General features: G+C 24.2%; 2 protein-coding genes across 5 annotated transcripts; one reads left to right on the top strand and one right to left on the bottom strand.

Annotated features, from left to right (window-relative positions):
* Positions 1-845: 845 nt before the first annotated feature.
* On the bottom strand, positions 846-15,256 carry LOC122717008. Of its 4 annotated transcripts, none has more exons than XM_043940639.1 (12): positions 15,154-15,256; positions 12,988-13,291; positions 12,257-12,376; positions 12,047-12,173; positions 4,447-4,573; positions 4,065-4,166; positions 3,864-3,980; positions 3,575-3,714; positions 3,335-3,487; positions 2,669-2,911; positions 2,111-2,386; positions 846-1,189 (listed from the first exon to the last, which is right to left on the bottom strand). In XM_043940639.1, the coding sequence occupies exons 2-12, from the start codon at positions 13,195-13,197 to the stop codon at positions 870-872; spliced, it is 1,935 nt and encodes a 644-aa protein (XP_043796574.1). In that variant the 5' UTR covers positions 13,198-13,291; positions 15,154-15,256; the 3' UTR covers positions 846-869. The 4 variants fall into 4 exon arrangements, with proteins under 4 accessions (XP_043796574.1, XP_043796573.1, XP_043796575.1 ...); XM_043940638.1 differs by lacking the exon at positions 15,154-15,256 and adding an exon at positions 14,261-14,317 and having other exon boundaries at positions 12,988-13,343; XM_043940640.1 differs by lacking the exon at positions 15,154-15,256 and adding an exon at positions 14,261-14,313.
* LOC122717010 lies at positions 8,258-10,947 on the top strand. Its single transcript, XM_043940646.1, has 5 exons — positions 8,258-8,520; positions 9,147-9,320; positions 9,833-9,977; positions 10,065-10,163; positions 10,630-10,947. Exons 1-5 carry the CDS (start codon positions 8,417-8,419, stop codon positions 10,885-10,887), a joined length of 780 nt encoding a protein of 259 aa, XP_043796581.1. The 5' UTR covers positions 8,258-8,416; the 3' UTR covers positions 10,888-10,947.
* Positions 15,257-18,207: the final 2,951 nt, after the last annotated feature.

Here is an 18,207-nt window from a genome sequence, read left to right as displayed (position 1 = left end):
TTGCTGAAAGTACTGCTCTTTTTGGTCAATCCTTGTGTTTATATCTAAAATTTTTGACATTATTGAATTTTTCGCTTCATTTTCCAATAATATATATATTGTTTTGTGAACATTAGAACATCTAGGAACTCTACTTTTATTATTATCCTCTCTTATGTCCACACTCAAAATTTTTGATATTAATTTTTTCTTTTCTACAATTCTACATTTTACAAATATTGAAATTTTCTTTATAGTTAATCTTTACGTTTATATTTAAAATTTTTAATTCATTCAATTTTTAATTTTAGTGATTTTCTGGAAATTGAAATTCATTTTTTAGAATATTAACATAAGATTTAAATGTTCTATTTTAAAGTATATGAATAAAGTTTTAAGATGAATTTTGAACTTTTATGATATAGAATAAATAAAGAGATGATATATTTTCTTCTGGTTCCATCTTCATTTAAAAAATACAATTAAAAATTAAAAGAACATTCTCGCAATTCTTTTCCAAAATTTTCAAGAAATATTAATCGCAAAAAAAAACTTCTTCACTTTTTTTATAAAAAAATTTTTCAAATCAATTTACTGGATAGATTATCCAAATCTTATTCTCTATTTCCAATTTTCAATTCAAAAAGAATTAATTTCTAATAAGTTCTTCAATGCAATTTGATTGCAAATTGAAATTTAGCATAGAAAAATATAAGATTAATGTAAATATTTTAGATGAAAAAAATTTTATTCATCTATATTCGTGAAAATAAGAGAAAAGAAATAAGAAAAAAGAAAAAATAAAAGAAAAAAGAAAAGAGAAGGATTAGCGAAAAAAAAAAGGAAACAGAATTGGATCGGTGAATGAAAAGAAATTCGGTCAGAGTTGGTTACACGACGGAAATTCCGCGAACGTTTCTAGCCATCGAGTGAGATCGAGGGGCATCGAGAATGTAACCCTCGAGTTCGTTGTCGACCTCATCGTTGTATTCGACGTCGTACGCGTCGTAGTCGTCGGCATCTTCCTCGTCGTCACTCTCTTTGATGATCCCGAGCCTCTTTGCGACGTTCTTCACGTTGTTGATGACCTCCTCTTGCACCAGATTAAAGCTCATCGCCAGCAAAGCAATTCCAAATAATAAGTACAACGAGCAAACTGCAATTCCTTTATGGGCGTCCAGTTTGTATGCTGGTACAAAGTCGCCGAATCCTGAAATCCAATTATTTTTATCCAATTTTTCTTTCAATGTTATCTTTCTTCTTTTTTTTTCTGTTTTTTTTGGATTGATCGAATAATAATTTCAATAATTTATTTATATTTATTTGTGTAATATTAAATTCTTGATAATTTTTTAATTCAATGGAATATATAGGTGATTTTAAAATATTGATTAATAATGTAAAAAAATTTTTTTCTTCAGAAAAAGAAATAATGAACTATCTATAACAAAAATTATATTTTTACCATATAATTATTTTTCTTATTTATTTGCAATTTTATATAATTTTCATTTTATTTTTGAAATTTTTATAAAAATTATATAGAAATTTTATAGAAATTATATAGAAAATATTTTTAAATTTTTTATAAAAATTCATCTTAATATACAGATACATTATAAATTATTAATTTCTATTCAATGCACAAACAATAATAAGTAGATGAATGAACTTTTTGAGAAAATAAACCTTCTGTTTCGTAGAATGATGATTTAAAGAATTATATGGAAGTTATTAATTAGCTATTTCCAACGAAAAGTTCAATTAAAATTTTGGGAAAAAAAATTATATCTTTGAATGCAAATTTTTTTTAAAAATTATCATTTTTTATGACTTCTAGATTAATATCACAACAAAGTGATATTAAATTAAATAATAATATTATGTATAAAAAAATAAATAATATAAAAATGGTACTTACTGCAAAAATAAATAGAGATAATGGAACTTCAAAATTTATTAAATTTCATAACATTTTCTAAGATTTCCAAATTAATATTACTAAAAAAAGAAAAAGAATAAAGTCCAATATAAACATTAAACGCTATAAAATTAAATATTGCAAAAATGCCGAATATGAATAATTTAAGAAAAAAAAAAAAAAAAAAAAAAAGAAAAAGGTAGTACTAACCTATAGTGGTAAGTGTAATAAAGCAAAAATATGCAGAATCGAGGAATGGCCAATGTTCCCAAGCGCTAAACAAGAAGGCGCCACCAAAAATGTAACTAACCACCAGGAAAACGCATAACCATATTGGTACTGGTTTTATTTGCTGTCTTTCCTGATCATCGTTAGTATAATATTCGTAATCCGAATCAAAATCGTCTACGTATACTTGTCTATGTACAGGAAATCCAGCTGAGGACATTATATCGGATGGCAATGTGTCCCTTCTGTACGATCGAGCTTTTGTGATGAAAAAACAAAAAAAGAAACGATAAAAAATAATTATAATAATTTATAATTAATTAATTATAAATAAGTGCGAATGTTAAGAAAAAAGTGAAGTTGGAAAAATTAATATATGAATGAAAAATAGAATTTGTAATGATTAATAATAGTTTATAAATATTGTTTGTAAAAAAAGTTTAAAAATCTTAATATTTGAACATTATTGAAGAGATTTTAATAAATCTTTCTAAAGATTTTGAAGATTTTCTAAATATAATAATAAAAGAATTAATTTACCAATAGGGTAGTTGTTTCTATAACGTCTGGTTTTTGGAACTTGAGTCTTTCTCGAGTTCTCTAAATCCAAATAAATAGATGATGGCCGTAAAGAGGATGGCAGACTCATTCTGTAGTTGCTAGTCGCACCATCCATCGATAAACATCTTCTGGGCAACGACCTCGTCACTAATGGCTCTTGTTTCTCACTATTTTCACGAGTTTCTGTCGCCTCTGGCTCCTCTTTTGATTTGCTCGTATCGCCTATTGCGAATGATATTTATTAATCAGAGGAATAAAGCAAAATAGATCCGTTCAGTTTTTCCATATAATAAGATTTACATTTTTGAAAATAGATTTATGATTGTTAATCTATATGCAAAATATTTGTCCATAATTTTTATTGTAAATATTAAAGATATTAATGGATAAACTGATTATTGTAAATAAAATCGGAAATATAGATAAATCGAGAACGTGATAAAATTACTAAAAATTAAAGATGTAAAAAATAATATAAATAAAACATAAACAAATATATCGAAAATACAAATAAATAAATTAAAAATGTAAATGTAAATAAATTCGAAATATAAATAAATAAATGCATCAAAAGTAAAAATATTAATAATTAATATAAATAAATTTATAAGAAAATATTGATTATCTCGATTGTTGTATAGTTACTTGTGTTTCCGGCGGAAGTTGGCCACCGTCGCAATTCGTTCTCCAAATTATCCAAGGCGTACTTATTACACAAAACCGAGGAACGATCAATGTCATGTGATGAACGCATCAACAACTTCCTGTCTAATGATTGCGTTGTCATCTTGGAACTGGCTGAATGCAATTGCTATTTAGAAGCATGTTGTTTTTTCATCAACAAAATATATATATATATATATATCATGAAACGTATTCAAATACCTTTGTTCGATTTCGCTATTGGAAAATCAGAGTATCTGGACACTGTTGCCGATTTAAATCCAAAATTTGGATTTCCAGATAATTGATAAGAAGAACTCGTTCTTCTCTCTTCTCCAGCCTCGTATCGACGAGGATTATATCTATAGACATAATAATATTATGTTAAAATATTTAAATATTTAAAAATATGTTAAAATATGTTAAAATATTTAAATATGTTAAATATTTATTTTTGATGATTAATTATAATTAATAATATTAATATAATATAATACTTATAATATCATACTTATAATCCATGTCAAAATACGATGATCTTCCTAGACTTTCAGACAAAACCGAATCTACTGACATCTGGCTTACCCTGATGGGTCTTCGAAAACTACCTTTGCTTCCACCATATCGTCTTTTCGAAATATATAATTTTTATCCATTATAAACATATATTTTATTTATTGTTTTATTTTCGATAGTTTAAATAAATAAATACCCTGGTTGTCGCATGGAATACGATCTAACAAAATGGCTTCTCGGTCGTCTTTTTTTTGGTGGTTTGGTGCATATGTAGCAACAAATCCTCCAGTATAAAAATCTAAAAAAAAAAAAAAAAGATAATTTTTAATTCATTTCAATAATTTGGAAAACTCACTAATTTGGAAAGTCATAAAATTTTTCTAAAAGTACTAGAAATAAATATATAACAAGAAACGAAAATAATTTCCTAATTGAACAAGTTAATAAATAATTTTAATCCCTTTTATTTTTAAAATAATAATAAATTAATTACTTAACTTAATTAATTAATTAATTAAGTTAGATAATAATATTAAAATATAAGAATCAGATGTGTTATCGTGCATTTTGAAGTTTACCTGAAACTCGAGGCCATAATATCGCCTATATTCGAGAGGCAGAGTAGCATGAGAGGAATTCCGACGATGGCATAGAATATGGTTACCACTTTCCCGTTCTTAGTCTTCGGTGCAATGTGACCGTACCCTAGAATCAAGAAATGCTCGATTAGCCTTGCATAATCTCTCGTTCACGTAATGCGCAATTAATTCTCTTAGGGTCTAAGTTATGATACTAATTTTCTCTCAAACTGAGATTGTATTTCTTGCTGATATCAATAATTTTATTATTTTACCATCATTACCCTTAGTAAACACATACATCAATAGTAAGTCTTTAGGGAATTTTTATTTCAATTTAAAATTTAGAAAATTTGCAAATTTTTCAATATAAGAAAAGAATTTGAAGAAATTGATAATTAAAAAATTATAAAAATTTATAAAAAGTGTTGAAATTTTTTTTGATAATTTTTATTAACAATAATTTTTAGATTACGAATAATTAATTTGTTTTGAGATCTGGAAATTATCAAATTTGTGAAATAAAAAATTTATTCAATAAAAATTTATTGAATCTTATAATTTTAATTTGAACTTTTGTATGTTTTTAATGAAAATAATCTTTAGTTTTTTAATAAAAAAATCATAAGTAAAAGAAATCTTTTATATAATTTAATAATAATTAATAATAATTTCATTAATTCCCATAATTCCAAATAATCTCTAAAATATATCAATTATGCTAATATACTACAATGTCTGTAATTTATTTTTAGTTTCATTACAGAAAACGAAGGTACGAAAGTGATTAACATCACTATTCAAATTTCTCAAGAAGAGAGATTCTCATGTTCTCAACCTTGTACGAATATTTTCAAGGTCAATACTGGAATACTTGGAAGAATGATCGAATCAAACTCCGACGATTTCACAACAAGAAGCCTTTTTCTTATTCTCGTGGATTCATTCTATAGTCTGGGTCAAGATCATTTTTTCTTCTACTATTTATTCTACAATTATTATATCAGTTTTTAATCATGTAACGTTTCTTATAAATTATAATTTATAATAAATACAATAGTATACTTAAAAATCAGAATATTTAACTTTCTTTTTTTTTCTCTACTTTTCTTCTTTTCTTTCTCTTTCTTTTTTAATTGCTCTAATTAACGCTTGAAAAAAGAGAATGAGATCAGGAACATGGAGAAGATTGAGCGCATCCGCCGGAAGGGAACGAGGATCGATCGATCGAATACAAAAGAATAGCGGATGTTCCAGCTAGATTTTGGAACGCAACTCGGTCACGCGTTATGAGCCTTTGTTGATCGATTTTTCGTGGTACATATAACCAGATTCCTCGAGCGCACATCAGAATTTCATGATAATTATCCATTACTATGCTCTCCTATACTGTGTTTTAAAATACAGATGTGAAAAGAAAATATTTAAATTTTTTCATTGTTGTGAATAGAAATAAATATATTAAAGCAAACAAAATTCAATGGATTAATTAGTTATTTTGATGAAAATTTTATAAATTTTTTTCTTTAACAGAATTATCTTTGGAAAAAGTAAAGATAAATTTACGTGATAAAGTTGTATTCTCATTTTTCCAAATTTTATCTCTTTTTTTTTTTATAAAAAATTATATATATATATATATATCTATATATATATATATATATATATACATCAAATATTCTTCTGAGTGAATTGATGATTCCCAAAATAAAAAATAAATTCAAAAAAACAATGTAAAAATTACTTCTCTTTGGAAGTAAGTAATTTTTTCCTGTTATTTCGTTTTATTTTTCATAACGCTGTTACAAAGAATTTTCCCAACGAGTCTAACAAATTTAATGGTCCTTTTTTGCCGTAGAACCGTGAAACGGTTAATCGACGAGATCGTTGGATGGCAAACGCGGTGCAAAAATCAAGGAAAACGAATTACGAGGCGTTGCCGGTTTCCTGTCCCGGAGGAAAAGTGAATTTCCTCGGTAGCCGGCGCGGCATCCTCGGTGAAAATGACCTTGATCATTGGATTTTCGTTCAATCGTGCCTTTCCTCAAAACAAGGTTACAGTAAACCACGAGGATGATGCTGTAAGTGGTCGGCCATTTTTCTTTCCTCTATAAAGATTTAACTTTTAACTTCTTTGATTCCATAATAACGATATTAAATGAGATAAGATCCTGTAAAATGGTTTGTGTCTTGGAAAAATGCTTGAACTTGTAATAACTTAATGATGGACTCGAACTAATAACATTTTGTTAAGAAAATAAATTTTGAAATAGTTCAATTTCTGGAAATATCTTATACTCTTATTAAAATATATAAAGTAAAATAATAATTCTAAATATTTTGAATACTTTCTGTTATTTTTAAAAATATGAGATGACATAATAAATTCTGTTATCAAAATACTAAATGATTCATATGATTTGTAATTCTAAATTTTAATTTGTAAATTATATTATATAATTATATAATATATAATATATATTGTAAATTTTTATTTTTTAATTTAATAATTATTAAAATCAAAGAAACTACTATATTAATTCTTTATCACATTATCATCATAATTATTTTTTGAATGAAAATTACTATACTTATTACAATTTATGATTCAATCATAATAGCATAGCATATATTTAATAATATACTTTGTTTATCAAAATTGCTTTGAATCAACATTTCATATCTTTTGATCACATGCAAAAGCCACTAACCATTCACGAGATACTATGACGAGATATTATTTTTATTAACAATAAATAAAATTACCATAATCATTTAATTCGAATAAAAGACAATATAGACGTCCTTCGAGGAACAATTGATATAGTCGCATGAAGGAATCGTGTATTACGCCATTTCGTTAGATCTTGTCCGAAGAAAGAGGTCGTAATCACCTGTAACGTAACTACTTTCCCCTACTCGACCCGATGGATTTTCCCAGATCGAAGGACAGGTACGAGAACATTGCTTTCCATGTAATATACCCACGTGTCTGGTTCACATTATCCAATCCATTACATTCATGCACCTCGTGAGGATTTAAGTCTGAATTTTAAGAATGATAATTGAAATCAATGTTATCTTTTCTGCGAATATAAATGGAAATGATTTCTTTATAAATCATAATACAATATATATGTATATTGTATATTAATTATGTTAGAAATATATTTCTAAATTAATTATTATTATTGTTTTGAATCGATTTTAATGGATATAGTTGATATTTCTAACTGTAAAAATAATTGAAAATTAAATAAATTGATATTCATAAAATAACATGAATAAATAATCATTTCACAATATTCAAATTCACAAAGAATAAATATATTCAAATTTTAAAATATCAATCAAATTATTATAGAATTTGAATTATAATTATTATTTTTCTTTCGAATTTCATTTATCATTTAATTTTAATTTTTGAATTTTTCCAATTTCTTTCTTCCTTCCAAAATTTAGTATTTGCTATATTATATAATTTTAAATAAATATTCTTCGAGATTCAATTTTCAACTTCTCTAATTATTCCATTTTTTGAAACATATAAAATATTTCTACAGTATTCAAATTTCTTAATCTTCATATTTTCCTCAATTTTCCACAATTTTTTCCAAATTTCAACTTTTTTTACAGTATTCAAAATCCGAAATGAATCGTCTCGTTATAAATTTATCCAATTTTTACATTACCTTGAATGAATTTCCAACTCCCTGTACGATCCTAAACGAAAACACCTGTGATTAAAACGAGCCGCACAAGGGATGAATCACCCTTGAACGAAAACTGTTGATCCGAGATCGCTATCGAAGGAACCTCGAAGTGAGCCACGCGGTGCGTTCACCTTCCAACGGTGCATATATAAAGACGAGATTCACTTTCACTCTCGTTTTAGTCGACTGTCGACAATATTCGCCGGTGAAGCTGACTATCTTGTCTTTTTTTACGAAATCGCGTTTCCCGTAAAACGATGGCCATTCTGTTCCTCTTTTGTTGCATCACAATGGTCGTAATAGCTGTCGAAGACGATGGATGGGTGTGGAAAAACGGAGAGAGCAGACTCGGGAAGACGAGGTTTGTTCAATCTTCATAGTTTTTTCTGAAGATACATAAGTGTATACTTGACAATATTTTCTGACAATTGTCCTTGAGAATACTTTTAAATTGTGCATTCACTTAAGAACAATTTTTGAAATTTTTATTCTAAGATAAATAATAAAAAAAGAAAACTCGCCAAAGAGTTTATTATCCGATAGAATTTTCAGAACCATGTCCAGTGGAAATAGGTATCTAATCTCTGTTCCTTTCCTTGTACTGTCATATTTTGTCATTCTTTTGTCTTTTCGCAGCTTATAAACTCTTGCCATAGCTATTCTCTAACTAAGACTAAAAAATTATAATAACAATTCAGATAAAAATTTACAATATATTAATTTTATAGTTAAAATATAGAGAAATTTGGAGATAATATTTAATGTATGTATGAATATATGTGTTTGGTATGTATATAGTTTGAAGATTTGAATATGAAAAAAAAATAAAAAATAAAAATGATTGAAAGAGAATTCTTATACAAACACTATCCTACGCTTTCCATTTAACGATGTTTTAAATAATCTTAAGATACTTTAAGATCGATTGAAAAAAAAATTGGGAAAAAAAAAGTAAAATTGAAATATAAACTATTTGTTCAATTATAGATACCAGGTGAATGAGAATATCGAACATTTCGGTAACGAGAGACCATTAATAGGATTTAAACCACAAAACGTGGGACCTTATGGTCCTAACAGTAGACCTATTGTACCGGCATCGTATCCTGGCAACAAAGAAGTTCTTGTCGGTCCTGGTGGCCCGACTGGCATTATAAAAAGGTATTTCGTATCTTCGCGCTGTTTTCCAACCCAATAAGTTTTCGTTACTCGTATCCTCGATGTTGATTGGCTTTGTACGACCCAATGACCTGGTACACCATTGCATTTTATGAAAAGAGGCCAAAACATCGAAGTTCCATGGTCTAAGGTTTGGATTGGATTTAGGTTGGACTTGGATCACGTTTGAATTAAAATTATTCTCTTATAAGTATTGGATATTGAAGAACATTCAATTGAATTTAATTTTTTATAATTGATGATCGATATTATTAATTTTAGCATATTTTTATATGTATATATATTAAATATAAATTAAATTTATATTTTTGATATGATCGAAAAAATCTATGATACAATTATTTGTATAATTAGATTAAAATATAGAATTTATTTTTGAAAATTTTTTTTATCTTGGATTAAATTTAGAAGATCAAAATTAAATTCTACTAAGTCACAAGACAGTTAGAAGTTAAAAAAAATAACTATTGAATAAAATATCTTAATCTATTCAGACCTTCCTACACCGGAAATATCGACGATGGCGCATTGGAAACTGGTTTTGTACCATCTTGGGTCAAGGACGATCCTCGATATCGAGAATATGACACTTGCAGATGCAGATATAGCTTCAACTGTCCCTCCGTAGGATTGAAATTTGTACGTAACAAAATAGAAAATAGTTGCTATTCTTTTTATTTATATAAATAATTAATTAATATAAATAATTTTTAATGATTTCTATAGGGTACCTGTGCAAAAGATAAGAAATATTGCTGTTTTAATAGCAAGAAGTATCCTACCTTGGTTTCCGGACAATATGGTCAAGGATATTATCCTTATCCGGTATATTAATAATTGTTAATAATTTATCATAATTTTCATCAAAGATTATTAATTTCATTTATCGTAAGACGCATTCTGCAAAAAAAATTTTAAACTTGATTATTTTTTGAATTTCTAAATGAAAATTAAACAAAATTTAAATCTTAAAACCATCAAGGAAATTTTATTTGAATTTTAAATCGAAAAAAAATAAAAATTAAAAAAAAAATAAAAATAAAATAATTTGAATGATTGAATTTTAAAAAAAGAAATAATAATACATATGTATATATATATTATTACATATGGAATTAAAAGAAATCAAAAGAAATTAAAAAAAATCTGCCATTAATTATTTTCAATAATCTTCAATGTAAAAATAATTAATTTTTTATGAAAACAAAAAATATTTTACAATTATCATAAACTTTTAAAAATGAAATTACGTTTTTATACTTCATTTGTCACTGTTTGACAAAATTTTCAGAGCGCTCCTAACAAATACGGTCCAGCAACCTTTGTACAATCGCCAAACTATTATGGTAATCGAAGACCGCCAGAGAGTTTCACCGGTGCTAACAGATATCCTGGAAATTATCATTTCCCTGGAGGGAATCTGAATCTCTATCCACGACCCCAAGGCAATCCTTATGAGCAGAATTACGACTACAACGATTTCCAGTTTTATAGTCGATCCTTAAAGAAAAATCAGACCCAGAACGAGAGTGAGGATGAAAAAGTTTAAGCTCCATTTACATACATGAATACTATTTTCTCTTTTTCTTCTGATCAATCTTTTAATAGGTTTTCACATATATGTCGTCTTATAAATTCTTATTGCGATCGATCTGAATAAAGGATTAGATTAAAAAGTTTATGAGTTTGAGGAAAAAATTCGGCGAGTAAGATGTTGTCAATGTAAAAGAAAAACATTTAAATAAAAAAAATCTCTGTTCAGGATTATATTATAAATATATGATATGTGTATTATATCAAATATATTTATAATATATATTTATAATATTCAAATTAATAAGTTTTAAGAACATTTTTATATAAACATTGATAATGTATTCTGTGATTAAAAATCAAAGAAGATTATGAAAATATTTTGCAAAAAGACATAAAGTAAATGAAGGTTTATAGGTAATTTACCATTATAGGTAAATAGAATAAAAAATAGAGTAAGATAATAAAATAGAATAGAAAAATAAAAGAATAAAATAATAAAATAAAATAAGAGATTAAACGAATAAAAATCTTTAATATAATAACAGATTCCTAAATACGATTCTTTCTTTCCAATATGAATTGAAATGATTGAATAAATTTTATTTACTTCTTATTTTATTATTATATTTTATTTGTATATATACTATTTTTCCAAATACATACATCAATTGATTTGATCAATTGATTAATTATTCATTATCAGATATTAAATCAAAATAATAGTAATATTGTATTATGGACTTTTAGAATTTAGGACGCCAACGAAATTCCTCTTATTTTTAGCCACAAAACTTAGTATTGAATTGTTTATCATGATTCTATCTAAAAATTATTCAATTTCTAAGAAAACGATCTAAACATTCAATATTTTTAATAAAATACCAAAGAACGTACATATATTTTTAAATCATAAAAAAATTTTCTTTTCATTAACTTAAATTATCAATTGTAATTATAAATATTACTACGTAATAAACTTTATAATGAAGATCTTAAGAATATGTATTTATTAATGTATGATTGATATATCATTATTATTAAAACAAATTTCTTATATATTTTCCAACATTTTTGTTTTCTTTTATCAATCAAGATTATTTATAATTTCAAAGTGTTACTAGCTATCCAAGATTATTTTATTATTAATTTTATTATTAATTTTCAAAACTTACCAATGGTAGTAATGACCACTATGGAATAAAATAAAGCACCAGCAAATGTCCATTGGATGTCATCTTCACCTTCACTCCCATCCCAACCTTCTTTCTCCATCATCCACACGAGGTTATTCTCGAAGCTCTGAAAAAAGAAAATGATCGTGGAATTGGAGAAAATTCGAGTTCGACTTCTGATCATCGGATGTGAATTTGATGGTTCGGTACCTTTAATTCGCGCAGTGCTCTGTCCGTCCAATTTTCACGAATCAGAACCTCCACTTCTTTCGTAATCTTCCATAGTTGTTCTGCAACGTTCTCTCTGACATCTTTAATGCTTTTCTTGATCTGGATAAGGAAAAAAGTGAGATGAAAAAAAAACGATAAAGAAGATTGTGAAGAATAAAAGACGATATAAAAAAAGAAAAGACGATCATTATTTAGGGTAAAGCAAATTATGCATTTATTTTTATTTCTTCATTTCTTACTTCTAATCAATAATAAAAGTAGAAAGCTTTGATAATTACATAAGATATTTAAACAATTTTATGTGTTGATTTTTATTAATATTATATTCATAATTTTTATTAAAATTAAAAGATTTAGGGAAAAAGAATAGAAAAAGAATAGAAAGAATATATAATAATAAAAAAAGAAAGAATATATAAAGAATATATAATATAATATATATAATATAAAAAAGAATTAAATATATAAGAAAAAGAACATAAAAAAAAGTACTAAAAAGACTTTTTAATCAATAATATTTTTAATGATACATTTAGAATTTTTGAATTTAAAAAATATCAAATATCATATTAATGCTACTTCTTCCCAAAAATTTTAATAAGAAATAAACATCAAAATCCAAAAATTAACATTATAAATTTGTGTTTAAAGAAAAAAAATTAATAATAATAAAAAATAACAATGAAATGAAAAAAATTCACAATTTCTACCTCTTTTTCGTGAGCGGCTTCAAGAGCTTCAAAAGCGTATGCGCCGATCAAGCAATATAGTACAACCAATGAGATCAACGATACGTGGGAAAAAACGCATCTGAAGAACTTCCACAGGAAACGTAGAAAACGTAGAAATCTGATACACTTGGATGGCTTCTCGGCTTCGACCATCAGTTCGAATGTTTCCGGTCGCGAGCGTGGTGGCATCGTGCTTTCCGCTTCGAAAATTTTTTTCCTCAAACACCCTCACCACGGCGATTCTTCATTGTCCTCTCGAATTTTTCTCTTTCACGATTGAATTCTAATCAATCACAATCTTCGTTTATTTTATTAATTATCGTTTTACATTTCAGCTGAAAGAAAGAAGTTACAATCTGTTTTATGATAATGAAAATAAACGATGCCACATTATGATTCTGCAGCAATGATACTATAGTACACTTATATATATACTTATTTGATATGTTTATATTTGTAAATTAATTAGAAAAATTATAGTAATGGTGAAATAAGTATTAATACTATATTAATGCTATTTCGCTATCTTCAATTTTAAATGGAAAATCTTATTATCTTACATAAATTTAAAAAAATTTTTAATCGTTTTACAATGATCTCTTTTTGAAAATATAATTAATTAAAAACATACTTATTAATATTAATAATATAATAAAAAAAATAAATGGCACAAAAAAAATAATTATTAATATCAATTTAAAATAAAATATAAAAATTTATTTATTTTTTTTGTATTAATATATTTGCTTTCTTTAGTTAGCAAGTTAGTTGCTTTCCTTGATAGCAAATAAATAGTTGATTAACATTTCCAATTTATTTGTTATATTTATGTAAACTAATAAAACGTTAATTTGAACATATAAAATAAAAATTAAAGTCTAATAATTAAAAATATCTTTATGTCTGCTTTAGATATTAAAAATTAATAAATTTTAGAAATAAAATTTTAGAAATAAAAAAACTAAATAAGAAGAATTAAAGTAAATTAAAATAATATAAGAAAATGCAAAATTATGTTTTATCTTATGTCAAAAGCCATTAATTTCAGAAAATGCCATTATATTATTTATTTTAATTTTATATTGAAAATATTGATTTTAGAAAATTTCATTTCAATGTTTATCATAGGAATACAAAAAGAGAAATAAAATAATATAAATAATCTTAATATTTTTAATTTTTAAAAAGTAAATTGATCACATATTTTTACTATTTCATTTTTTTACTATTTCCAATTCTTTATTTTTAATACCTGTTTAACGTAACAATAATAATAACACTTCGTTGATATTTTCATTGACATTTCAACAACAATTTTTTTCTTTTTTAATTAATTGCACGTGTTAAACGCCACGATATATCAAGTTCTCTATCGCAACGTTGGAGAAGCGAAACTAACTACAGAAGTAACATAAAACACAGACGTGTTTTATCCGGGATGGTTGTTCCAAATTTATCCTACCTATGCTATCGTTGAAATGTCGTTTTGGGGCAAAGTGTTATGAATGGTTGGTTAATTCATTCTATTATAAGGCAAAATGATGAAAAAAATTCAAAATAGAAATTAACAAAATAATTTAATTCATTAAAATATTAAGCATTTATATTTTCTTGCTTATTTAATTAAATTGATTATTTATAATTTTAATTAATTAATATATATTACTAGAAATTATATAATTAAGAGAAATCATCTTAATTGTAAATTCTTTAATTATTTTCATTTTTTTTAAAAATTATTCTTATTGAATTAGAAAAAATTTAAATATATGATTTTATATTATTTCATCAAAAACTATAGACAAAAACAGCAAATTCTATGAGGATAGAAATAAGATAAGAATTGATTATTAGCGTCATCTCTTGAGTACTAAATATATTTTTTCAAAAATACTCCAGAGATGGTGCTGATTCATAATTCTTATCCTACTTTATCCTGCTTTATTATAAAATTTTTTGGCATTCAAGAGATGGGAGTAACAATCAATTCTTACCTTATTTGTTTGCCATGTCTTGAGTACCAAATATATTTTTTCAAAAATACTCCAGAGATGGTACTGATTCATAATTCTTATCCTACTTTATCCTGCTTTATTATAAAATCTTTTGTAAATTCAAGAGATGGGAGTAACAATCAATTCTTACCTTATTTGTTTGCCATTTCTTTTTATGCCTGTCTATGTATTCTACAAATTGATGCAACAGATTTCACAATTTCGGCGCGAATACTATTTTAGTGTCATTTCAGTCCATTCATTTTGAACTTTTATCACTTTCTAAAATGTTGAACTTTTTTAGTTTCCCACGTATTTGCAAAAAATTATAACTACTGTATTGAATTTCTATGTGCATCTATTTCAGCATTTAAGTCGAATAAAATTTTATCTATTAAAATATATTAATAAAAAATTTTATATATAAAAAAATGGAATATACATATATTTTTAAGATTATTATTTACACAGAAATATTAATATTGATGAATATTCATTATAAAAGTTTATTGTGAAAATATCACATAAAAATAATCAAATATAAAACAAAATGAATACATACAGTGGACAAGCAAAACTTCTCGTTGAAAAAATATGATGGCGTCCATATTGAAACTTTTCTTTTTTTTAAATCTGAACCAGTAATCAGATAATAATGTTTCTACAAGAGAAAATGAGAATTTCCAAATGAACACATAAAATATATAAAATAAATCGATCATGTTAAAATAAAACAATAATCAAACATAAATTTCATTTTAAAAAATCATAATATAAGTTGTATGGCTAGTATGTAACCATCAAATATATAAATAAAGAAACATAAATAATTTAGCTTTCGAAACATTATTAATTATAGAAATAAACCAATATATTGATCGAATAGTAATGCACAAATAATAAAATTAAATAATACAAGATGAAAGAAAATATATACATATTACGCAACAAAAAAATCACATATGTCAAGAAAGAATGGAACTTTCGATTATCAGAAATACCGATAGTACAATGACGCAGCATTATAATTTCGATTACCGAATCACAAATTAGAGGGGAGATTCTTGTTAAACGACAAATTAAAACATATCTAAACATGTCGAAACATATCTAAATATGTCGAAATATGTCGAGCATGAGAAAAATGCAAATTTTTTGAAAAGGCTATATTACGAAAAAATTTCAAAGTTTTGAGCATACTATTAGACGAAAAAAAAGAAAAATATATATAAAAATATTATATACAATGTATTTAAAAACGCAATACGTATAAATGATAAGTAAATCTATTACTATTAAAAAAAATTAAACATCGAAATTATCAGTTACAAATCATATATGCATAATATAAATAATTCTTCTTTCGAAATCTAATAATAAAACGACAATTTGTACGACAAATGAAAATCAAAACGGTAAAATAAAGATATAAAAATATCATATTAGGACAAAGCAACAAATGAATTCAAATCTGAACTCAACGAAGTATAAAATACCGGTAACCTCAACAAATATACGATCCACGAAAAAAGCACAAAAAAACTCAAAACAGTAATTAATTTCTTCATTACAATAATAAATGAACTATTAAATAATCGAAACTAATAATAATTTATAAATTTATTAACAGAATATGACTAAAATTACTTACTGCGTAGTAAAATCGTCGAAGCCGGTTACAATAACACATCCTCTCACGATGACTTTCCACAGGAAACTGATGGCACGCGCCAAAATTTTTATAGCAACTTTCTGATTGGTCGCATGTGTATTCGATAATCGAAATTACACAGAAACATAACGTATTGCAAAATATATTTTATTTATTCTAATAAGATATATATTAAAGACAAATTATTTATACATTATTTATTATAATTTATTATTTTTATAATTATTTATTTGATTTTTATATTTCTATTATTATATTCTACATTTTTTTATTAATTAGTTATTTCACTGATTTATTTATCGATTATCGATTTATTAATTATTTGTGAATTTGTTCACTTATCTAGTAATTTATTTGTAAATGTTTTTTATAAATTTTTCTGGTCCGTTCATGTATGATTAATCTATATATATATATATAAATTAATTTATTTATTTAATTACTTATTTATTTATTTAATGATATATATGTACATTAATTTATTTCTTTGTTTATTATTTTTATAGTTTAATTATTTTTATTCATTTAAAATAATTATTAAATCATGAAATGAATCTAAATTAATAAACAAATAAATGAATATATAATTAACAAATAAATAAATTGATATGAAAAATAAATAAAATAAAAAAAATAAAAAATCTATAAATAAATCACTAGACAAATAAATTATTTATTAAAAATAATTATGAATCATGAAATGAATCTAAATTAATAAACAAATGAATATAATTTAATAAATAAATAAATTGATATATACACAAATAATTAAATAAATATATATAAATATACATAAATATAAATAATATACATAAAAAATTAAATAAAAAAAAAAAATAAATAAAATCAATAAATAAATCACTAGACAAGTAATTTACTTATTTAAAATAATTATTAAATCATGAAATGGATCTAAATTAATAAACAAATAAATGAATATATAATTTAATAAATAAATAAAATTATAAAAAGAAAAATAAATTAAATAAAAAAAATAAATAAATAAAATCAATAAATAAATCACTAGACAAGTAATTTATTTATTTAAAATAATTATTAAATCATGGAATGGATTTAAATTAATAAACAAATGAACAAAAATACATAATTTAATAAATAAATAAAATTATATAAAGAAAAATAAATTAAATAAAAAAAATAAATAAAAAGTCAATAAATAAATAACTAGACAAATAAATTATTCATTAAAAATAATTATTAAATCATGAAATGGATCTAAATTAAAAAACAAATGTATATATAACTTAATAAATAAATAAATTGATATATACATAAATAAATTAAATAAAAAAAATAAATAAATAAAATTTTAAATAAATCACTAGACAATTAATTTATTTATTTAAAATAATTATTAAATCATGAAATGAATCTAAATTAATAAACAAATGAATAAATACATAATTTAATAAATAAATAAAATTATAAAAAAAAAAATAAATTAAATAAAAAAAATAAATAAAAAATCTATAAATAAATAACTAGACAAATAAATTATAAATTAAAAATAAT

Source organism: Apis laboriosa, unplaced genomic scaffold (assembly GCF_014066325.1).
Source record: "Apis laboriosa isolate Shangri-la unplaced genomic scaffold, ASM1406632v1 scaffold4_cov146, whole genome shotgun sequence".
Classification (NCBI taxonomy): Eukaryota; Metazoa; Arthropoda; class Insecta; order Hymenoptera; family Apidae; genus Apis; species Apis laboriosa.
This window is presented reverse-complemented; position numbering and strand designations above follow the sequence as displayed.

What these genes read in the sequence shown, in the direction of transcription:
- LOC122717010 (XM_043940646.1), top strand. Translation starts at nt 8,417, where the DNA reads ATGGCCATTCTGTTCCTCTTTTGTTGCATCACAATGGTCGTAATAGCT. An exon ending in AGCAGACTCGGGAAGACGAG is followed by an intron (nt 8,521 to 9,146) that starts GTTTGTTCAATC and finishes GTTCAATTATAG; the next exon opens with ATACCAGGTGAATGAGAATA. An exon ending in AAGGATATTATCCTTATCCG is followed by an intron (nt 10,164 to 10,629) that starts GTATATTAATAA and finishes CAAAATTTTCAG; the next exon opens with AGCGCTCCTAACAAATACGG.
- LOC122717008 (XM_043940639.1), bottom strand. Translation starts at nt 13,197, where the DNA reads ATGCCACCACGCTCGCGACCGGAAACATTCGAACTGATGGTCGAAGCC. An exon ending in AGTGGTCATTACTACCATTG is followed by an intron (nt 4,574 to 12,046) that starts GTAAGTTTTGAA and finishes TCTTGATTCTAG; the next exon opens with GGTACGGTCACATTGCACCG. An exon ending in ATTATGGCCTCGAGTTTCAG is followed by an intron (nt 4,167 to 4,446) that starts GTAAACTTCAAA and finishes TTTTTTTTTTAG; the next exon opens with ATTTTTATACTGGAGGATTT.